Source organism: Carcharhinus amblyrhynchos, unplaced genomic scaffold (genome assembly GCF_965287045.1).
Source record: "Carcharhinus amblyrhynchos unplaced genomic scaffold, sCarAmb.v2.hapA chromosome_178, whole genome shotgun sequence".
Lineage (NCBI taxonomy): Eukaryota > Metazoa > Chordata > Chondrichthyes > Carcharhiniformes > Carcharhinidae > Carcharhinus > Carcharhinus amblyrhynchos.
Window position 1 is genome coordinate 253,617 of NW_027649918.1, and position 24,412 is coordinate 278,028.

General features: G+C 42.4%; 1 protein-coding gene across 1 annotated transcript; it reads right to left on the reverse strand.

Annotated features, from left to right (window-relative positions):
- Positions 1–9,215: 9,215 nt before the first annotated feature.
- Positions 9,216–23,179, reverse strand: gpatch3 (G patch domain containing 3). Its single transcript, XM_080183195.1, has 7 exons — positions 21,863–23,179; positions 17,839–18,284; positions 17,307–17,481; positions 17,149–17,208; positions 16,459–16,580; positions 14,459–14,586; positions 9,216–13,448 (listed from the first exon to the last, which is right to left on the reverse strand). Exons 1-7 carry the CDS (start codon positions 22,206–22,208, stop codon positions 13,235–13,237), a joined length of 1,491 nt encoding a protein of 496 aa, XP_080039321.1. The 5' UTR covers positions 22,209–23,179; the 3' UTR covers positions 9,216–13,234.
- Positions 23,180–24,412: the final 1,233 nt, after the last annotated feature.

Sequence of the window (24,412 nt, forward strand, 5' to 3'; positions counted from 1 at the left end):
CTAGGATTGTGTCCCAGCAGCAATGAAGAAAAGGCAAAGCATTTCCAATGCAGAATTGTGTGTAACTTGGAAGCGACGATGTTCCCATGTTCTGCTCTTCTTATCCTCAAGGTAGAGGTTACAGGTTTGGAAGGTGTGGTCAAAGAAGCTTTGGCGAGGTGCTCCTTGCAGATGACACCCACTGTGAATCAGTGCACTCAGTAGTGGTGGTGGGGTACCAATCAAAGAGGCTGCTTTGTTCTGGATAGTGTCAAGTTTCTTGAGTGTCGTTAGAACTGCACTAACCAAGCTGAGTGAGTAGTACTCAACCACACTCTTGATTTGTAATTTGTAGAACAGCAAGGAATGATAAAAAGGACAGAAAAAGAACAAAGAATATTACAGCACAGGAACAGGCCCTTTGGCCCACCAAGTCTGTCAGCCCAGATGCCTCTGTAATATTTTCTTGCCTCTACGTAGTCCATATCCCTCTATTCCCTGCCTATTCATTTTTCCAGATGCTTCTTGAACGTTGTTATAGAATCTACTTCCACCACCTCTGGCAGTGCATTGCAGGCAGTCACCACTCTGTGTGAAAATCTTGCCCCTTACGTCTCTTTTAAACAAGAGATTACGAGAGAAGGCCAGCCAGAAATGTAGACAGATAGTAAGAGTTTCTACATGTACTTAAATACAAAGATTTAACAAAGTGGGCAATGGGCCTGTCTAAAATAATGAGTCTGAGCGTGGAAGGGGATTTCTAACCAGCTGATAAAATTTATAGACAGAATGCAGTCTTTCAGAGGACAAGGAATCAGTAAAGAGTTAAATAATTATTGGGCAAGCTTACACAAACAGTTTACACATATGTGAATGCAGTAAGTAAATCAAAACAAGTAATTATGATTTTAAAACATACGCTGATATTTTAAATGTCTTTCAAAGTAGTGCACATTTTAGTCAAGCAAAGTTACCAAAAGGCACATGGTCAAAGTCAATAATTTAAAACCAAAGGTCTGGGAACAGTCTAGACAGCAAATCTTATCGGGTGGCATTTGTAAGAGGGGGCATTCGCAAGCGCATCATGCAACATTATGAATAGATGTATTTGTTGCCCAGACATGGAATAGATATGAACCTGGATGCAGGAAGACATGTCCAATCAACTTGGCAGTGAGCTGATGGGAACAGTCATTGAAGTAGCATCTGCCGTTACCAAGTGACAGGGAGTTAGTTAGTGGCAGAGGAGAGACTATGTCAGGAATCAGCTGGACAAATAAGATATCACTATGCTATTAAGTAGCTATGATTGGCTGAGATATTTGACAGATTTATATTGGTGTATAACCGTTAAATGGAACTGATTTTAAACCAATGAAAGGAGGAATTATTGATAATGAGCAAGTATAATTGATCTGTATTTGGCTCTGCAGTCCAGTCCTTTTGGAGAAATTCTGTTGCTCTGTCTATTTAACCCTTCAGGAGACTGATTGACTGTATGTTTGAATCGTATTGTGTTATGTTTTATAATTTTTTATGTCTTTCACAGAGATATTTGCCTTGTGAGTTTTGAATTGTCTTAGTTTAAGACACAATTGGCCACCCCTTGAAATTTCCCCACAGCACTGAGGAATTAATGATGGAAAATAAGGAGATGGCAGATGAATTGAACATATGGAATTCTCTGCCCGTTGAAGTGGTGGAGGCTACCTCGCTAAATATTTTTAAGACGCGGGTTGATGGGTTTTTGATAAGAGAGGGGATTAAGGGTTATGGGGAGAGGGCGGGAATGTGGAACTGAGCCACGACAGATCAGCCATGATCTTATTGAATGGCGGGGCAGGCTCGAAGGGCTAGTTGGCCTACTCCTGCTCCTATTTCTTATGTTCTTATATGATGATACCGTGTTTCAAAGTCAGCTCTGTTTATCTGTTTGTCTGGGCAGCAAGCAGCTCAAATGTTGAGAATGCAGGATAATGATTGATTTTAGCTCAGAACTGTTTGTTTAAACAGAGTTCATGCATTTGCATTTACTTAGGTTTTCCTGGGATCAGAGTAGAGTTTTGATTAAATTGATTGACAGAGACAGAGTCATGTGCTAATAAGAGGAGCTAAGCTTGCAAGGAAGATACAGTTTCTTTTTTTAAAAAAAAGTTAGCTTCTGCTAAGTTCTCAAAGAAGCAAGCTGTCTCTCTCTCTCTCTCTCTCTCTCTCCCCAGAAGTGCTCTGAGAACTCTATGACAGACAAACTAATTACAAATAAGACTGTGCTTTTGATGAGGGGTTTTAAGTCTGTAAGACGAACATTGCTTCAATTGGAACTCATAGGGGATAATTAGCAGTTAAGAATTATATCTTATGTTTAAACATTGTTGAAATGTTAAATATTAAGCCAGTTCATTTATTATAGTGAAACTTGTTGATAAAAGCATCCCAGGACAATCATGCTTGGAGTGAAACATCTTATCTTTATATTAATGTCAAAATAGCAAATACTTGGGGTCCAGTCTAACATCATAATATACCTTCAGGTTCTGATCTTGTACCCTAGATAGGTATTTTGCATTGGTCTTCATCATAGAGGATACAAGTAACCTCCCAGTAACAGCTATAAATCTGGAATGGGGGTGGGGTGGAGAAATGAGGAATATTACAGTCACTAGGGAAGTGGTACTTAGCAACTCTTGGAACTGTGGGCTGACAAATAAGAACATAAGAAATAGGAGCAGGAGTAGGCCAACTAGCCCTTCGAGCCTGCCCTGCCATTCAATAAGATCATGGCTGATCTGTCGTGGCTCAGTTCCACATTCCCGCCCTCTCCCCATAACCCTTAATCCCCTCTCTTATCAAAAACCCATCAACCCGTGTCTTAAAAATATTTAGCGAGGTAGCCTCCACCACTTCAACGGGCAGAGAATTCCAGAGATTCACCACCCTTTGAGTGAAGAAGTTCCTCCTCAACTCTGTTCTAAACCGCCCCCCCTTTATCTTGAGGCTGTGCCCCCTAGTCCTACTATCCTTTCTGAGCGGGAAGAGTCTCTCCACCTCTATCCTATCCATCCCATTCATCATCTTATATGTCTCAATGAGATCTCCCCTCATTCTTCTAAACTCTAACGAGTACAAGCCTAATTTATTCAGCCTCTCCTCATAGCTCAACCCCCTCAACTCCAGCATCAGCCGAGTAAACCTCCTCTGCACTCCCTCCAAGGCCAAAATATCCTTGCATAAGTACGGCGCCCAAAACTGCACACAGTACTCCAGCTGCGGCCCCACCAATGCCCTATACAGCCGCAGCAAGACCTCCCTACTTTTATATTCAATCCCCCTCGCGATGAAGGCCAGCATCCCGTTCGCCTTCCTGACCACCTGCTGCACCTGCAAGCTGGGTTTTTGCGACTCATGCACAAGGACCCCGAGGTCCCTCTGCACCGTCGCCTGCTGCAGTTTTTCTCCACGTAAGTAATAATCCTTCCTACCATTATTCCTACCAAAGTGGACCACCTCGCACTTGCCAACATTAAATTCCATTTGCCATTTCCTGGCCCATTCGCCCAGCCTATCTAGATCCTTCTGTAGACTCTCCCCACCCTCCGCACAATTTGCCTTTCCACCAATCTTGGTGTCATCAGCAAATTTCGACACCCTACACTCGGTTCCCTCCTCCAGATCATCTATATAAATGGTAAATAGCTGAGGCCCCAGCACCGACCCCTGGGGCACTCCACTAGTCACCATCCGCCAATCTGAATAGCACCCATTGACCCCCACTCTCTGCCTCCTATTTGACAACCAGTCCTCTATCCACACTAACACCCTACCCCCAACTCCATGCCCCCTGACCTTCTGCAATAACCTCTTGTGAGGTACCTTGTCAAACACCTTCTGAAAATCAAGAAAGACCACAGCCACCGGCTCTCCTCTATCCACCGCCCTAGACACATCCTCATAGAACTCCAGTAAATTTGTCAGACACGACTTTCCTTTAACGAAACTGTGCTGCGTCTGCTCTATCAAGCAGTTCCCCTCAAGATACCTCGCTATTTCCTCCTTGATGACGGATTCTAACATTTTACCTACAACAGATGTTAAACTAACAGGCCTATAATTCCCCGCCTTTTGCCTGGCACCCTTCTTAAACAACGGCGTAACATTAGCCATTTTCCAATCTTCCGGCACTCCCCCGGAATCCAGCGACGTCTGGAAAATAACCACCAAGGCATCCACTATCACCTCCGCCATTTCTTTCAGGACCCTCGGATGCATTCCATCCGGTCCTGGGGACTTGTCCACAATCAGCCCCTCCAGTCTGTCGAGCACCACCTCTCTAGTAACAGTAATGTCATCGAGACCCTCTAGTCCTACCACCTTTCCATCTCTAACATCCGGCAAATTATTCACGTCCTCCTCCATGAAAACCGAAACAAAAAAGTTATTCAAGACCTCAGCCATATCCCCATCCCCTACCACTAAGTCCCCCTTCTCATCCTCTAAGGGACCAACGTTCACCCTAGCCAGCCTCTTCCTTTTTATATATTTATAAAAACTCTTGCTATCCTTTTTTATATTAAGCGCTAGCCCAGCTTCATAGTTTCTCCTACCCTTCTTTATCAACTTCTTTGTCAATCTTTGTTGACATTTAAACCTCTCCCAATCCTCTTCTCGCCCACTACTCTTAGCTACTCTAAACGCCTCCGCTTTTAATTTAACACTTTCCTTCACCTCCTTCGTTATCCACGGCTTATTACCTCTCCTCCTACGGTCCTTTTTGACCATCGGAATAAATTTCTGCTGAGCACCAAGAAAGATCTCCTTAAAGATCCTCCACTGCTCCTCAGCAGACCTACCTTCCAACGCGCTCCCCCAGTCCACATTCGCCAATTCTTCTCTCATCCTACCGTACTCCCCTCTGTTCAAACAAAGGACGCGTGTCCGGGTACCCACTTTCATTGGATCCCAATGGAATTAATCCTAAAGTCTCAACATAAGTGGCAAGTGAGATAGTTGATGCACTGATTTCAATTTTCCAAATTCCCTGGATTTGAGGAAAGTGCCATTAGTTGGAAAATAGCAAATGTAACTGCTTTATTTAAAAAGGGAGACTGAAAGCAGGAAATGAGAGGCAAGTTAGCTTAACGTGTCACAAATATTGGAAGCTATTAATTAAAGATGTTGCAGCAGGGCATTTAGAAAAACTCAAGGCTATCAGGCAGTCAACATGGCATTGTTAAAGGGAAATCATATTTAACCAATTTATGGGAGTTCTTCGAATGAGTCACATGTGATGTGGATAAAGGGGAACTGGTGGATGTAGTGTACTTAGATTTCAAAAATGTAAAATGTTATGAGTGTCACATCAAAGATTATTGGGGAAAGTGGAAGCTCACAGTGTAGGGGAAAACACATTGACTAGCTAACAGGAAACAACGTAGCTATAAATGGGCCTTTTTTTGTTTGGCAGGATATAACAAATGGTGTGCCACAGGGACCAGTGCTGGACCCTCAAGTTTTAAAATTTTATGTAAATGACTTGGAATGAAGGGATCAATGGTATGGTTGATAGATTTGCTGATGATACAAAGATAAGTAAGCAAGTAAATTGTGAAGCAGACACAAGGGGACAAAAGCTAAGTGACTGGACGAAGAACTGACAAGTTGATAGAAATATAGAAAATAGGAGCAATAGGCTATTCAACCCTTTCAGCCAGCTCTGCTATATGATTATGATTATGGCTGATCCTCTATTCCAATGCTATTCCCATGCAGTCCCCCACACCTGACACATTTAGAGTCTATTTCCTCAAATATATTCTGACTTGACCTCCACAGACTTCTGTGGTAAAGAATTCCACAGTTTCACCCGTGTTGAGGTTTTTCCTCATCTTGATCCTAAATGGCCTATCCCATTATCTTGAGACTGTGACTACTTGTTCTAGAATCTCTCACTCCCTCAGCTAGCGGAACAACATTCCTGCATCCAGTCTATCCAGCCCTGTCAGAATTTTATACATTTCAGTGAGATCCCTCCAACTTCCAAATTCCAGTGATTATGGGCCTAACCGACCCAATCTCTCTTTGTACAATAATCCTGCCATCCCATGAATGAGTCTGGTGAACCTTTGTTGCACTCCCTACAAATATATAATTTCTTACATAAGGATACTAAAACTACACACAATTCTACAGGTGTGGTCTCAGTAAGGCCCTGAATAATTGCAGAAAGACATTCTTGTTCCTGTAGTTAAGCCCTCTTGCATTAAAGGTCAACATACCATTGGCCTTATGAGGATGGGCATGACTTTCGTGATATTGTCAGCGCTGACTTGAAGGGCCAAGGACCCTTTCTGCATTATGTGACTGTATACTGCTTGCTGCACACTTGCTTTCAATGACTGGCATGCAACATAAGGACACCCAGGTTCCTTTGTATGTAAACTTTACCCAATCTATCACCATTTAAATAACACTGTGACATTCTATTTCTCCTTTCAAAGTGGATAACTTTATATTTACCCATGTTATACTGCATTTGCCATGTACTTGCCTACACACTCAACTTGTCTAAATCACGTTGAAGCCTTTTAACATCCTCCTCACCATTCACAATCCCGCCAAGTTTTGTGTCGTCAGCAAACTTGGAAATATCACATTTCGGTTCTCTCATCCAAATTGATGCATATTGTGAGTGGCTAGGGCCCAAGCACTGAACCCTGTAGGTTTCACAAGTCACCGCCTGCCACTTCAAAAAGGACCCATTTGTTCTTACTCTCTGTTTGCTATCTGCTTACCAATTCTCAATTCATGACAGTATATTATCCCCAATCCCACATGTTTTAATTTTGTACGCTACTCTCTTTTGTGGGACTTTATCAAAAGATTTCTGAAAATACACCACATCCATTGCTTCTCCTTTATCTATTCTGCTAGTTATGTCTTCAAAAGGCTTCAGTGGGTTTGGTAAACATGATTTCTCGTTCATGAATTCATGTTGACTTTGTCTATTCCTGTTGATATTTTCTATGTGTCCTGTTATCACATCCTTTATAATATTCCAGCATTTTCCCTACTAATGTTAGGCAAACCAGCCTGTGATTCTCTGCTTTCTCCCTCCTTTTTGAAACGTTAGGATTATATTTTATAGAATCATAGAATAAAACAGTGCAGAAGAGGCCCATCAAGTCCGTACCAACACTTGCCAAAACACCTTAACTCCCACCTAATCCCATCTGCCAGCACTTGGCCTCAAGCCCTGAATGTTATGATGTGCCAAGAGCTCATCCAGATACGTTTTATAAGACAACCATCCTCTATCACCCTCCCAGGCAGCGCATTCCAGGCCATCATCACCCTCTGGGTAAAAAAGTTTTTCCTCACATTCCCCCAAACCTCCTGCCCCTTACCTTAAACCTATGTCCTCTCATTTGCCACTCTCCAATCTGCTGGAGAGTGGCAAATCCTGTTCCAAAACCTACAAGTTTTGGAAGATGACAACCAAAACAAACACTATTTCCATGGCCATTACCATTAATATCCTGGGAATGTAGATTATCAGGTCAAGAGAATTAATCAGCTTTCAGTCCCATTAATTTTTCCAGCATCAGTTGTTTACTAATACTAATTTCCTTCAATTCCTCCTCCTGACTAGATTCTTAGTCCCCTGGTATTTCTGGGAAGTTATTTGTGTTTTCCACCGTGAAGACTGAAGTAGTTATTTAATTACTTTGCCATTCCTTTATTCTCTACTATTAGAACCATAGAACATTACAGCACAGAAACAGGCCTTTTGGCCCTTCTTGGCTGTGCTGAACCATTTTTCTGCCTAGTCCCACTGACCTACACCTGGACCACATCCCTCCACACCCCTCTCATCCATTTACCTGTTCAAGTTTTTCTTAAAAGTTGAAAGTGATCCCACATTTACCACTTCATCTGGGAGCTCATTCCACACTCCCACAACTCTGTGTGAAGACCGCCCCCCCCAATATTCCCTTTAAATTTTTCACCCTTAACCCATGTCCTCTAGTTTTTTCTCCCCTAGCTTCAGTGGAAAAAGCCTGCTTGCATTCACTCTATCTGTACCCATCATAATTTTATACATCTCTATCAAATCTCCCTTCATTCTTCTACACTCCAGTGAATAAAGGCCTAACCTATTCAACCTTTCTCTGTAACTCAGTTTCTTAAGTCCCGACAACATCCTTGTAAAGATTCTCTGCATTCTTTCAACCTTATTAATATCCTTCCTGTAACGAGGTGACCAAAACTGCACACAATACTCTAAATTCGGCCTCACCAATGTCTTATACAACCTCACCATAACATTCCAACTCTTACATTCAATACTTTGATTTATAAAGGGCAATGTTCCAAAAGCACTCTTTACAACCAGTCTACGTGTGATGCAACTTTTAGGGAATTATGTTTCTGTATTCCCAGATCCTTCTGTTCTATTACACTCTTCAGTGTCCTACCATTTATCTTGTATGTTCTATCTTGGTTTGTCCTTCCAAAATGCAATATCTTATACTTGTCTGCAGTAAACTCTATCTGCCATTCTTCAGCCCATTTTTCTAGCTGGTCCAAATCCCTCTGCAAGCTTTGAAAAACTTCCTCACTGTCCACTACGCCTCCAATCTTTGTATCATCAGCAAATTTGCTGATCCAATTTACCACATTATCATCCAGATCATTGATATAGATGACAAACAACAATGGACCCAGCACTGATTAATATTAATTCTCCTAATTTGGACTGTAAAAGGACCTATTTACTAATCTTTTTCTCTTTACATGCTTGTAGAAGCTTTTGCAGTCCACTTTTATGTTACTTACAAATCTACTCTTATTTTTCCCTTTTTAATCAATTGTTTGGTCCTCTTTTGCTGAATTCTGAACTGTTCCCAATCCTCAGGCTTGCTCCTTTTGAGCAACCTTATATGACTTTTCTTTGGATCAAATACTATCCCTAATTTGTTTTGTAGCCATAGTTAGGCCACTTTTCTTGTTGCGTTTTTGTGCCAGAAAGAAATATTTGAATTTATAATATAGGCAAATATAAAATTATCCATTTTGGCAGGAAGAATAAAATAGAAACATATCTGAATGGCGAGAGATTGCAGAGCTCTAAGATTCAGAGGGATTCTGGTGCATTAAGCACAAAAGGTAAGCATGTAGGTGCAGCAAGTAATTTGGAAACTTAATATGAATGTTTTTGTTTATTCCAAAGGGAACCAAATACAAAAGTAAGGCGTTTATGCTTTAGTTGTACAGGAATATTCAACAGTAAGAAATTCAAAGTTCATTAAACATTAAATAAAACATTTTCCTATTTAAATATAATGTACAAAATGTTTTTTCCTGAAATTAAGCCATCTGAATGAACATTGACCATTAATAGAACAAAAAATGCTGGAAATACGCAGCATCTGTGGAGAGAAACAGAATGTCAAGTTGATGATGACCCTTCATCAAAATAGCCTGCCGAGTATTTCCAACATTTGCTGATTTTATTCCAGCATTTTCTGTTTTTATTTCAGATTTCCAGCATCTGCAATATTTTGCTCATTGTTATGTATACAAAATAAGATTCTTAATAACAAAGCCCTTCATCACACAGTGACTGAACTCAGCACACAGTTCTGGAGTTTTTCCTTCTGGGATACTTCTCATCTATCAACCTAGTTATCTCCTCAAAAAAAAATCTAGGTTCTTTAGGTATGACTTACTTCTTAAAAATCTATGCTAGCTTGCTCTGATCAGGTCATGTTTGTCCAATTGTTCAGTCTGTGTTAAGATTCTCTTAATTTCCCTCCAACAGACTTAAGACTAAGAGGTCCATAATTTGCTAATTTATCTCTCCCAGCTTTCTTACATTTTCTACACTGGTTCTTGTCTTTTTCCAGATTAGCCGGAATCCTGTCAGCTGTGGGTTTCGTTTAACGTGCTCCATCATTGCACCAACTAGCCCTTAGTCTCCAACCTGTGGCAAATTTGACCCAAACTTACTGAGTTGAGCTTTTCACCATGCACCGTATCTTAAGTTGACACCAAATTATGTGACAATAACTGGTATAGATGGGACTAGAATGCTGCAATGGAACACTGAATTCCATCTATCATTACACCATCATTGTGGAAAGTGCACTTTGGACCAAGGAAAGATAGATCAGAGTATTTTCTAAACGACAAGGAGTTAGGAACTGTGGATGAGCATAGAGATTAGGGATTCCATGTACAGGAATTCCCAAAACCTAGTGCACGCATATAAATACATAATTTAGAAACCCAGTATAAAGTGGTCAAATTTGGATTGGTTAAATATTCCAAATTGGCCAATAGAGAAATTGTTAGAGGCTGCTGAGAAATCACAGAGCAGCAAAGCAAAATATCCAGCTGGCCAGAACAATGGGGAAACCTTTTTTATTCAGCAAATTACAATGTGAAATCCATTGCTCAAAAAAGTGATGGAACACATTCATTAGTAACTTGCAAAAGAGAAATAAAAAAAATTAAGAGGTCTATGGGGCAAGCACAGGAACATGAAATTAATTGGCTAGCTATACTGAAGGACTGGCCCACACCCCATAGATCAAATGGTCTCCTTTTGTACTATCATTCAGTATTTCCAAAAGGACCTAGAATTTAGCACAGGCAATTGTGAAGTAGTGCAGATGGGATGGAAATATAAATCACACACAATATCCATAAACAGCAGTGCATCAGCTCAGGGTGAAGCTGGGTAACTTTGTAAAGTCCACAAGTCCAGTCAATGCAAAGCAATAATAAACAATGCCTATGAGATGTCGGAACTACACAGGCCACAAGTTAGAGGTGATCATCTTGAGGAATGTACATGTTACAGAGGAGGTGGTGCTGAAAGTCTTAAAGCACATCAGGGTAGATAAATTCCCAGGGACCCAGTGAAGTGTATCCCAGCACATTGTGGGAGGCTAGGGAGGAAATTGCGGGTCTTCTAGTGAAGATATTTGAATCATCGATAGTCACAGATGAAGTGACTGAAGTTTGAAGGGTAGCAAATTTTCCCCTTTTGTTTAAAAAGGGCTGCAGGGAAAAGCCTGGGAACTACAGGCCAGTGAGCCTCACATCTGTGGTGGCTAAGTTGTTGGAAGATATTTTGAAAGACAGGATCTACAGGCATTTAGAGATTCAGGGATTGATTAGGGACAGTCAGCATGGCTTTGTGAGTGGAAAATCATGTCTCATAAATTTGATTGAGTAACCAAGAAGATAGATGAGGGCAGTGCAGCTGATGCTACACTGGACATTGCGACATGGACTTTAGCAAGGCCTTTGACAAGATACCGCATGGTATCTCACAAGATCCAGGGTGAGGTAGCTAAATGGGTACAAAATTGGCTTGATGACAGAAACCAAAGAGTGCTTTTACAGGGTTGTTTTTCAAACTGGAGGCCTGTGACCAGCAGTGATTGAACCAGGGAAGGACCTTCTCAGTTAATGGAGGTAGGGCATTGCTGAGAGTTATAGAATAAAGAGATCTAGGGGTACATGTTCATAGCTCCTTGAAAGTGGAGTCACAGGTGGACAGAGTGGTGATGAAAGCATTCAGCATGCTTGGTTTCATTGGTCAGAACACTGAATACAGGAATTGGAACGTCTTGTTGAAGTCGTACAAGACATTGGTAAGGCCACACTTGCAATAATGTGTACGGTTCTGGTCACCCTATTATCGAAAGGATATTATTAAACTAGAAAGAGTGCAGGAAAGATTTACTTGGATGCTACAGGGACTTGATGGTTTGAGTTATAAGGAGAGGCTGGATAGACTGGGACTTTTTTTCTAGAGCATAGGAAGCTGAGGGTGATCTGATAGAAGTCTATAAAATAATGAGGGGCATAGATCAGCTGGATAGTCAATATCTTTTCCCCTAAGTAGGGGAGTCTAAGACTAGAGGGTATAGGTTTAATGTGAGAGGGGAAAAGTACAAAAGTGTCCAGAGGGACAATTTTTTCAGAGTGGTGAGTGTCTGGAACAAGCTGCCAGAGGTAGTAGAAGAGGCGGGTACAATTTTGTTTTTTAAAAAGCATTTTGACAGTTACGTGGGTATAGAGGGAAATGGGCCAAATGCAGGCAATTGGGACTAGCTTAAGGGTTTAAAAAAAAAAGGGCGCATGGACAAGTTGGGCCGAAGAGCCTGCTTTCATGCTATAAACCTCTGATTCTATGATCTGGTCAGATTTCTCCTTGCTACTGGTTTTATTGATTGTAAAGACGCAAGACAGACAATAGAACACTGGAGGCAGTGTCAAAAAGAGCTGCTTTCCAGTGTCACAGTTTGAGTGGAATGACTGGAGAAACTTGGGCTATTTAGTCTGGTAATGAGGCACATGCAAGATAACTGCATCCAGGTACACAAGGTTAAAGGTATTGAAAGTGTTAACCCAAAATGTTCTTTCATTATAGAAGTTGGATAGGGGCTCAGGTTCAATCTCATGACAGGAAAATAAAAACTTACAGGGAATTCTTCAGACAAGGAATGAACAACACCTGGAATCAACCAGGTAGAGATAAAGAGGCAAAAACTCAAACACTGGGGACTTCAGGATCTTGCTTGATGGATGAATTTAGACGGACAGAATGGCTTTTCCCATCTGTAACTACTTTTTGACCTTGAGGTGCCAGAGAAAACTTGGTGAAACTTATTTTGGATAGATTAGTTACATGTCTATGATCAAATCTCCTGGTCTCCAAAACCTTTCAATTATTATTCTCAACATTTTTTGTTCAAATCTCTTCATCCCTTTCCTATTTCTCAAATAGGAAATCCATCTGACCCCATACATATCATTCCTTCAACAAGTGTCTCTAGTACAATTTCTTTACAAGATTTGTCATCTCACCTAACATCTGCTTCACCATGAAGACTATATTGAGGGTGTTCCTTTAACACACCATTGAACTATTTTTCTATGTTAAAGGCACTATAAAATGCAAATAGTTGTTATTGTTTTTCCTCTGTTTATTTTGCTAGAACTTTATCAAGTCCCTCAGTTGTTTCATACAATAACTATAGACTATAGTCTCAGAATGTATTCTGATCTATGGTTGATGTTGGATTGGCGCTGGAGGAAATCACCATCACAGTTTCTGCCCGATTGAACATTACCCCTAGCTATGCTGTCAGTGTCAAAGACCAGCAAATAACAAGAATTTAACAATGCATTTCCCAGAAATAGCAGCTTCAGCGCAGGAGGTACCGGTAGCCGCAGAATGTCACTACTGGAGTAATTGGATGTGGTTGCTGAGTTCTGACCCTTTAACAAACTTCACGTCCTCTCTGTATTTCATGCCAATCACTGGCTGTCTCCGGAGCAGTGCGTCACCCTGGTCCATCTCCTCAGGCTGATCGTACACAGTTGAAATCAAATGCTTGGCTAGTCGACGTTCTTTCTTCGCTGGCTGGAAGTTCTGGATTCTTTCTCCATGATACCTGAAGAGTCAAAGTGGCACACAGCAATAAATAGAAGTCAGCAAGGGCATTCAAATACATCATAACCATCCAAACTTCTTCTGATCCGACTGATGGAAGTGAGATTCAGATGATACCCGTGGTAGTGTCCGTGTGATGAACTGGAGCTCTGTCGTGCTGCACTGGGTGTCAGCTTGGCTCAGGGATAGCCTCCGAGTCCAAAGGGCTGGATTATTCAAGTTCTAACTTCAGAGACTTGAGCACAAAATCCAGTCTCAACACTAGTGTTGTACTGAGATTGTAACCATATTATAAAATCATGCAAATCTCCCCCCTCCCCTCCCCACCTTTCTTGGAAGGGCAGACAGACACTGGGCTTGATCTTTCATTGTATGAATGTGGTTTGAAAATAAAAAGCATTTTCACTCTGATAATGAGTTTCCTGGCACAGACTAGTGAAATTAGAATTTTGTTTTTAGTCAGCTCACTAGTTTGAAAGCAACAAGAGTTTCAGGAACACACAGTTCCCAGTTTCAACACTCCATCCAGTGGGTCTCCGAAAAAATCACAGCAGTTGTTCAATACAACTTCTGTACACCTAGGATCACCCACTGCCATCCTATTACCAACTGAGACTTTACGCAGCAAAGAGACCCACTTATGGAGGACTCTTTTAAAATTTATTTTATTAATGTCACAAGTAGGTTTACTTTACAGTGAGCTTACTGTGAAAATCCCCTAGTCACCACACTCCCTGTCAGCTCAGATACAGGGAGGCAGAATTTAGCATGGCCAGTGCACCTAACCAGCACATGTTTCAGACTGTGGGAGGAAACCTCAGCACCCAGAGGAAACCCATGCAGACACAGGGAGAACATACAGACTCTGCTCAGTGACTCAAGCTAGGAATCAAACCTGGATCCCTAGCGCTGTGAGGCAGCAGTGCTAACCACTGTACCACCAGTCACTATCAGACACTTGCCCTCAGGAGAATATTCTGGGCTTCCGCCCCTACACACAGCATCACGTACCCAAATCCACGTTTACACTTGGGGTTTTGCCCATCGCTGTCCAAAGCATCAGCCAGCCCAGAATTATTGGAGCCAAGGCCTTGTCCATCCTTCCACCCTTGCTTTTCCATCACCTTCCTGCCAATTCCCTAGATAAGAAGATCACAAAAACTTATCAACATTATTCAAAATGGAGAAGGTGACTAAATTAAAATGCGAAGCTCATGAAACCTAATCACCATTCCATTATGGCACAAGAAACAACAGTAACTGGGCATGTGTCTGTGACAGGGACTTACTGATCTGCAGAATGAACTAATGCTGTGACATCAACTTCAATAATTTCTCTATCAGTCCCTAATCTACTCTCTATGTATCTTGGTTGAGCATCTTCAAGACAAGCGTGTTTGAACTTCCTCGATATTCAAAGCCCATCACTGGGTCTGAAACTCCAAAGGGTTACAGAAGGGGTGCCACACTGTTGGAGATACCATCAATCAAGCCTCTACCTATTTGTTCAAGTAGGCATTAGATCTCAGGGAACTTTTCCTGAGATAAGCACGTGAGTTCTGTGCCTTGGTTAACATTCATCCTGCAACACATAAGATGGTCCAATGATTTCATTTGTTGCCCACAGGGCCTTGTGTGCAATTGGCTTTGTTATTTCAAAAGTACTGAATTTGCTGTGAGGATTAACAGGCTGGAGGGACCAAATGAACAACAACTGTTACTATGAGACACTGTGGGAAATCACATGGATGTGAAAAGCATTGTATAACGCAAACGTTTCCTGTATAACCGCAGTAACAATGAACAGAGTAAGTCTATAGATAATAAATACAGAAAATCCTGTAAATGTTCAACAGGTCTGGTAGCATCTATGGGGAGGCAAACAGTTAACATCTCAAGTCCCTGATCTTTTATCAGGACAGTTCTGATGAAAGGTCACAGATCTGAAATGTTAACTGTTTCTATCTCCACAGATGCCACCTGATCTGCTGAGTTTTTTTGTATTTTTTTTATTTCAGATTTCCAGCATCTGTAATATTTTGCTTTTGTGCAAGTATACAATATGCAATATTTGAAGTGGTCATGCCAACTGCTTTTTAAATATTTGTTCATTCCATGTTTCACGTGTGATGACACTGTGCCTTTAAGAAATGTATTTGAGTCATGTTTCTTGTTCAGGCTTTTTTTTTTAAACACTTACTCTAAACAGCATCCTCTATTGTTACTGGAGCAGTATACTTGGCAGAATGTTTGTTTTAATTTGGACTAATGCTGTTCTGTTATTTTTAGTGTTCCACTGGGATTTTGCATAGTAGGGCTTGACTGACAGGGAACAAATCATGTGACTGAATGGAGCTAGGCTTACACAGAATATTCAAGTTAGATGCTGCTTGGAGTTGGTAGAGAGCAGCACCTCTCTTTTCCTCTCTGAAGTTGGAGACTGGAAGCTGCCAGGAAATAAGTCTCTTTCTCTGAGATTCTGCTATATGAGACTCAGAAGACAGGTGTGCGTCTGGATCTCTGTCCCGAGGTGTTAAAAGCCTAGAAATTGTGCATCTGTATAAACATATCTACTTTTGGTGCTAACTGATTCTGAAGAAGGAATTAAGGTCTTTGCGGACACTGCTAAATTAGAACAATGAAGATGGATAACTATTAAAAATTATACTTTGTCGTGTTTAAGTATTTTAATTGGTAAAAGTCATGATAATACTTTTTGTTATATACCATGATCTTAAATAAAGTTTGCCTTGATAAAAGTTTTCCAGTGGGTCAAATGAATCATACCTGGAGAAAAGCACCTAATGTTCATCTTAATGCTAAAATCAAAAGTAAAAGTTACGGCCCAGGTTAACTTCATACCTTACCGTGGAGTTTCTGATCTGGACTCTTACAAATGTCAAAGATGAACCTGTTACTTAAGTTTGCGGGGACGTTTGGAATAAAGGCAATGATTTAAACAGAACTGTTATCATTAAGTACCATTCTGACTAATCAAAAAAAAAGTTTACCTTAGTATATCTTTCAAAGCCTCCAATACGTGGGGACTGCACAGAGACACACTCAACACCTTCTCTGAGTCGTTGTTCCAATCTCATCTGCACATAATCCCGGGAATCTTTATCTCCTCCATCTGTGCAAAATTCAAAAAGTAATTTCATACTAGCCTCTGCGCTTATAGCAGAAATTCACTATGGATAAGCTTTTCAAAGGTCACGGTACAGGAAAGCAAGCAATATCTGCACACACCATTCTAAGTTTCCACAGGAAACTCTGAACAGTCTTGTTATCATCTCTACGCAAAGGAAGCAGGAACTCATCATTACTGTAGGCTACGCAACATATGGTGAAATGCAAGAAACACAGACTCTGTAGCCCATGTCCTACTGCACACTGCAGAAATGCAGGTTCAGATTCCCTCCTCCTCCATGCTATTTTTGTATCCTCTTGTGTAATCTCATTGATATATTGCAGATTGTTCATGTCCCAAATATTACATTTCTATTTTTTACTGCAAGCATGAATTTATGTTCACTGTTTATTCATCCACACAATTAATTTAAGACTGTTTTACCAAGAACAATTCTCCATTCTGTTACATTTGCAAAGGTGTAAGGGAGTCAGGAGTATAAAACACCAAACTCTAATGCCATATCAAACATGACAAAAAAATTATAAACTATCCATTCATCCAAACTGACCTTTCTCATAATAGACACTCATATCGACATCCCAATCATCTGCTGTTTCCTCATCAAAATCTGGAAGAAAGTAACAGAAGTCAATCACAGAGACCAGCAATTACATGATCACTATCCTGCCAACCCCTGGCCCTACCAATCCCCACGCCCCAACCTACCTCCTTTCTCCTCCTGCCAATATTGGGCGTCTGTGTAAAATACAAGGCCAGACCCGCCCTTCTCCCACTTCAGCTCAATCTCTTCCTCATACAGTCGTTCCTTTGTCCGTTCCTGAGTTGTAACATCCTCATAGAGCGCCTCATGTCTTTCCCACTCTTCACATGTATCATTGTCCTGGGCAAAACATAAAAGTTCAATAACAGGCCACATAACATCTGCTTGCATTTATTGTACTAAAGCAACAAAGTCAGCCACTGGGCACAGGCCAGGCCCTGGAAGCCGCCCACTGGGCGCAGGCCAGGCCCAGGGAGCCATCCGTATCTATTTGTGCTCCATTCCAATCCAAGCTCAAGTGAAGAGACTCTGTTCTGGTCCCTGAAGTACTCAGCTCACCATCAAAAGATAAGACTCCATCAGCCTGAGGAGGACTGGGACTGGCATTGGGGCTGCCTGGGAATTTGCATCTCTATTCAAGTGTAATACTCAATCATCACAGGACTTTTGACCACAAAGCAAGAAAATGTCACTTACATCATCAGAATGAGATGTCTCTCCTTCCTCATCGTTTTTTCTCTTTAAAGACTTCCTGTGTCTTACCCATTTTTGCTCCTTTCCTGGCTGCAGCACAGGAACAGACTTATCTCCCTGTGGGATTACTCCTCCTGCAGTTGTATAAACTGTTTCCCCTCTGTGCACAGGGGCTGAGTCCTGGTACTGGAATGGAACATTACCATAACGCCTGCTGGAGCTGGTCTTAGGAAACTTCAGGTCAAGCTTGGTGATGATACGGGGAGGCAGGCGGCAAGCTTGGATAAGTTCCAGGAAAACTTTCAATGGCGTCCCAACATTCCCATTGGGCATCAATGTCGGGGGGTTTAACTCTGGCAATCTAGACAAGTCCTCAGGTGTGAAAGTCTCACTCTGAGCTTTCTGATTCCGCAGCTCTTTTCTCGTCTTATATGCAAAGAGGTTAGAATCTGTTGAACATAAGAACATAAGAACATAAGAAATAGGAGCAGGAGTAGGCCATCTAGCCCTTCGAGCCTGCCCCGCCATTCAATAAGATCATGGCTGATCTGTTGTGGCTCAGTTCCACTTTCCCGCCCTCTCCCCATAACCCTTAATCCCCTCTCTTATCAAGAACCCATCAACCCGCTTCTTAAAAATATTTAGCGAGGCAGCCTCCACCACTTCAACGGGCAGAGAATTCCAGAGATTCACCACCCTTTGAGTGAAGAAGTTCCTCCTCAACTCCGTTCTAAACCGCCTCCCCTTTATCTTGAGGCTGTGCCCCCTAGTCCTACTGTCTTTTTTGAGCGGGAAGAGTCTCTCCACCTCTATCCTATCCATCCCATTCATCATCTTATACGTCTCAATGAGATCTCCCCTCATTCTTCTAAACTCTAACGAGTACAAGCCTAGTTTCTTCAGCCTCTCCTCATAGCTCAATCCCCTCAACTCCGGTATCAGCCTAGTAAACCTCCTCTGCACTCCCTCCAGGGCCAAAATATCCTTGCGCAGGTGCGGCGCCCAAAACTGCACACAGTACTCCAGCTGCGGCCTCACCAATGCCCTATACAGCTGCAGCAAGACCTCCCTACTTTTATATTCAATCCCCCTCGCTATGAAGGCCAGCATCCCATTTGCCTTCCTGACCACCTGCTGCACCTGCAAGCTGGGTTTTTGCGACTCATGCACAAGGACCCCGAGGTCCCTCTGCACCGTCGCCTGCTGCAGTTTTTCGCCACGTAAGTAATAGTCCTTCCTACCATTCTTCCTACCAAAGTGGACCACCTCACACTTGCCAACATTAAATTCCATTTGCCACAAAACACACAGAACATTATTCTCTGCTCAGAGGGGAACAGCAAAGGCCAAACATCCATTAGTTCACACTAACAACCTCCCCAGTTCACACATGAACATTTATGTACCAACCCCATGTGTACATGCACCAATGCCATGCTAATTAAACTGCCAAATGCAGCATTTGAATGTGTCTGTCCCCCCAACCCATGGATTGTTCTCCTGTCATGGATGATACTATTCTTGCGAGTAGTGATCAGCTGGTGCAGGAAAAACATGAGGTTTAAAGTTCATGCAACCAAGCTACAAAATACCATAGCTTGCATTTATATAGCATCTTTCAACATAGCACAACATCCTAAGGCACTTCACAGGAATTTTATCCAACAAAAATCCAACACCAAATCACATAAGGAAATATTAAAACAGGTCATTAATTGCTTGATCAAATATATAGCTTTCCTTTAAACAGACCTTCAAAGGTCTCTGCATTTCATCCAGTTGTGCTCTTTGCTGATTTTAATCGCTCCACTTCAGCCACTGCGACCCAATTTTCAGAATTCCTTCCTTAAACTCTCTACTCATCTAATGTCAGCTGTGTCTCAGTGGATAGCACTTTCGCTCGAGTCAGGAAGTTGTGGTTCAAATCCCACTCCAGACACTTGAGCACAAAAATCTAAGTTGACACTCTAATGCAGTTCTGAGGGAGTGCTGCCTTTCAATGAAACTTTAAACCAAGACCTCATTCATCTCTCAGGTGGACGTAAAAGATATCATGGCATTATTATGAAGAGTGGAGAATTTATCTTCAGGATCATAGCAAATATTTATCCTTCAATCAACATCACTAAATATACAGATTATCTGGACAGTATCAAGTTGTTAGTCTTTTGTGGGAGTCTGCTATAGCTGCCTTGTTTTCTACATTACAATACTGACCACAATAAAAGTAGCCATTTGGTAGTACAAAACTTGGATATTGCTGAAAAAGAGGCACATTAAAGCTTTTTGTCTTACATTCAACAGCACAAAAATACCAATAGCAGGGGAAAACAGCAATTTACACTCTATGAAAAGAGAATGCTGATTGGTAAAGATGTTGTCATGGAGGACACACCAGTTAATGGTGACTGACAGTTAACTGCGTACTTCTTGTGGCTAAAAGTTACAGCTTTAGGCACATTTATGAGTTTGATGCATTACACAAAATAATCTGATCCACTATCCCATAAGATGTCTTCAATGTGGACAAGGATGAGGCTTTAAAAATTGACACGTTATCAGACATGTTGGTGAAGGTCAGCAAGCTCAAGGGTGATGGGCGAATAAGATTTGGAGTAAGTTAAGATATAGGCAAGAGTTTTGGAAGAGCTCAAGTATAAATGCAAATATTTGTATTTTTTCATGTGTACAATTAAAAAGCTCGACCCTGATTGGACAAGACATGGCCCTTAGGAATGAGTCAACAAATGTCTATCACTTATTTGTTTAGCTGAAACAGACACAATGTGTACATGTTCCTTCCATCTGCAAAGGATAAGGTCCTTTGCAGATGAAAGGTGTATATTAATATACATGTAGTTTCCAACACATGCACAAGCAAAATATTGGGAGTCCGGTTGACAATCTTAAATTGGCTGTCAGCGTAATTCTTAGCACACTGAGGATTATTTAGCAAATGTTGTCCCGTCGCGGAATCACATCTAATGTTGGTCACTGTGTTTTGAGTTTTGAAAGCACAGGTTAATTGGGTAACGGTCTGTATCTTGCCCATTGTAAACAGCGGCTGGGACATGTCATTTACTATGATCTGCCAGTCTTTGTGATGACTAGCCAACCTACCTTCACAAAGACACTGAAATTCATATAACACATTAGTCACGTGCGTGGCAGGCAGAATATCTTTTTCGGTTGGCAGCAGCATCCCATTAGTGGCAAATGTCACACATATTGCTACTGCATAGTAACAGCGTGAAACAACTAACCTCACCTATTGCTCAAATATTTGGGGTACCTTGCCCTTCCAGGGTAATCTGAGGTAACTGGGTACTTCTTGTGGCTAAAAGTGACAGCTTTAGGCACATTTATGAGTTTGATGCATTGCACAAAATAATCTGATCCACTATCCCATAAGATGTCTTCCATGTGGACAAGGTTGTGGCTTTAAAAATTGACACATTATCAGACATGTTGGTGAAGGTCAGCAAGCTCAAGGGTGATGGGTGAATAAGATTTGGAGTAAGTTAAGATATAGGCTAGAGTTTTGGAAGAGCTCAAGTATAAATGCAAATATTTGTATTTTTTCATAGAATCACTACAGTGCAGGAGGCTGCCATTTGGCACATCGCGTCTGCACTGATCTCTCCGAGGGAGCTTCTTATGTGTATTTATCCTGTTAATCTCCTTGACCTACCCATTGTTGGCTAATCCATCTAACTGGCACATCTTTGGAGTGTGAGAGGAAACCAGAGCACTCGAAGGAAACCCACGTAGACACAGACAGAATGTGCAAACTCCACACAAAGTCCCCCAAGGCCTGAATTGAACCCAGATCCCTGGAGCTGTGAGGCAGCAATGCTAACCACTAGCTGCTGAGAATAAGGGGTAGTGGTGGGGGTGCACCCGAAGTTCTACCGTTCTCTGCCTACCCTCTTTAGACACTGGCCTTCAGCCATTCCCATGGCCCTTCCAACCACAACCTCACCCCACTTTAAGACCCTAATCCCCAGCACCCCCACCCCTCTCCTACCTGCAATCTCTGCCGCTCGGACGATGCGGATGAAGCAGCGACTCCGCAGAGATTCCCCGGCCCTGTCCATCCACTGGCAGCCATCATACATCTGTAGGAAGAGGCAGGCTCGGTCCGAGGGGAGGCGAACCACGCAACAGCAGGTCGGACTGCGGCCTGGGGCCGGGGCTTGGGCTGGAGTCGAAGCTGGCCGCCGCCACTCGGGCCGATGCCGGTAATGAAAACAACTGAAACCGCCGCTCTCGGTGAACTGGGAGAACTGGTTACGGAGATCGGCAGAGCGGAGAGTTCGCGGAATATTCCCGACAACAGCGTAAACACAGTCCGCCATCATTGAGACTGGCATTGGGGCGCGTGCGCACTGGACAATTAGAATGATACTGGCAATATTTCTTTGTACAACAGGTCAGGCAGCATCTTTGGAGAGAAACAAAGCCAACATTTCAAGTCGATGATTTCTCAACGGAGGAGCCACAAGCTTTCGGAGCGCTGCCCCTTCATCAAGTGAGTGGGAGTTCTGTTCACAAACAGGGCATCTGTAGACACAAACTCAATTTGTGTTCCGACATGCCACAGCGAAAAACCGCACCAACTTCCTCAGAGGTCAAACACTGGACACGGCGGACAGAGTACCCTTCGTTGTCCAGTACTTCCCCGGAGCAGAGAAGCTATGACATCTTCTCTGGAACCTTCAACATGTCATCGATGAAGGCAAACATCTCGTCAAGGCCATCCCCACACCCCCACTTCTTGTCTTCAAACAACAGCACAACCTCAAACAGACTGTTCTCCGCAGCAAACTACCCATTCTTCGGGAGAACAGTGACCACGACACCACACAACTCTGCTACAGCAACCTTTGCAAGACTTGCCAGATCATCGACGCAGATGCCGTCATTCTCATGTGACAGCACCATCCACCAGGTACACGGTACATACTCTTGCAACTCCGCCAACGTTGTCTACCTGATACGCTGCAGGAAAGGATGTCCTGAGGCATGGTACATTGGGGAGACCATGCAGATGCTATGACAATGAATGAATGAACACCACTCGACAATCACCAGGCAAGAGTGTTCGACATATAAGGTGATGAATGGGATGGATAGGATAGCGGTGGAGAGACTCTTCCCGCTCAGAAAGGATAGTAGGACTAGGGGGCACAGCCTCAAGATAAAGGGGGGGCGGTTTAGAACGGAGTTGAGGAGGAACTTCTTCAGTCAAAGGGTGGTGAATCTCTGGAATTCTCTGCCCGTTGAAGTGGTGGAGGCTACCTCGCTAAATATTTTTAAGACGCGGGTTGATGGGTTTTTGATAAGAGAGGGGATTAAGGGTTATGGGGAGAGGGCGGGAATGTGGAACTGAGCCACGACAGATCAGCCATGATCTTATTGAATGGCGGGGCAGGCTCGAAGGGCTAGATGGCCTGCTCCTGCTCCTATTTCTTATGTTCTTATGGAACACTTTAGCAGTCACGGACATTTAGTCTCTGATCTTCAGGTAAGTGTCCTCCAAGGCGGCCTTCACGACACATGACAACGCAGAGTTGCTGAGCAGAGACTGATAGCTAAGTTCCGCACACATGAGGACGGCCTCAACCGGGATCTTGGGTTCATGTCACACTATCTGTAACCCTCACGATGCTCACGACTTGCCTGGGCATGCAAAATCTCACTAACTGTCCTGGCTGGAGACAATGCACATCTCTTTAACCTGTGCTTAACCCTCTCTCCATTCACAATATTTGTACCTTTAAGACTTGATTACCTGTAAAGACTCACATTCCAACTATTATTTTGTAAATTGAGTTTATGTCTTTATATGCCCTGTTTGTAAATAGAACTCCCACTCACCTGATGAAGAGGCAGTGCTCCAAAAGGTTGTGGCTTGTGCTACCAAATAAACCTGTTGGACTTTAACCTGGTGTTGTGCAAACTCTTACTGTGCTTACCCCAGTCCAATGCCAGCATCTCCGCATCATGGGATAGGAGGTGCAGTTACTGGTGACCAGCACAGGGGTACCTTACAAAGAACTGGATGGGATTTTACATCATAGAATTGAGCCATTCAGCCAAAAGTTCTGTGCCAATGCTTACGCTCCACACGAGTCTCCTCCCAGTCTTCATCTCACTCTATTGGGAACAAGCATCAGAATGAATGGAAACAGAAAGCAGAATGAGGTTTAAAGAATCATCAGAATAATATCAAGGCTAAAAAGATTAAAATTATGCCCAGTTTTGATGCAGTAGGTAGGGGGAAATTATTTCCCTTGTCAACAGGGTCAGTAAAAGGAAGCACCACAAAGATGCAGTTTATCTGAGTGCAACAAGGTCAAGTTACCTGGATACTTGTTCCAGAAAGTAATCGCACTCCTTAGGCTAGACACTTCAGATTTGGTCCATGGTTGGGGATAGGAGAGTATGTATAGGAGCTTTGTCCAAAACTAATTATTAAGCTGGCTTTCAAGTGAAGGCTTTCCTCTCTTAATTATGACTCAGCTAAAGCAAAGACTCACAGAGGTAGCATTGTGGTTAAAGATGCTTCTTCATT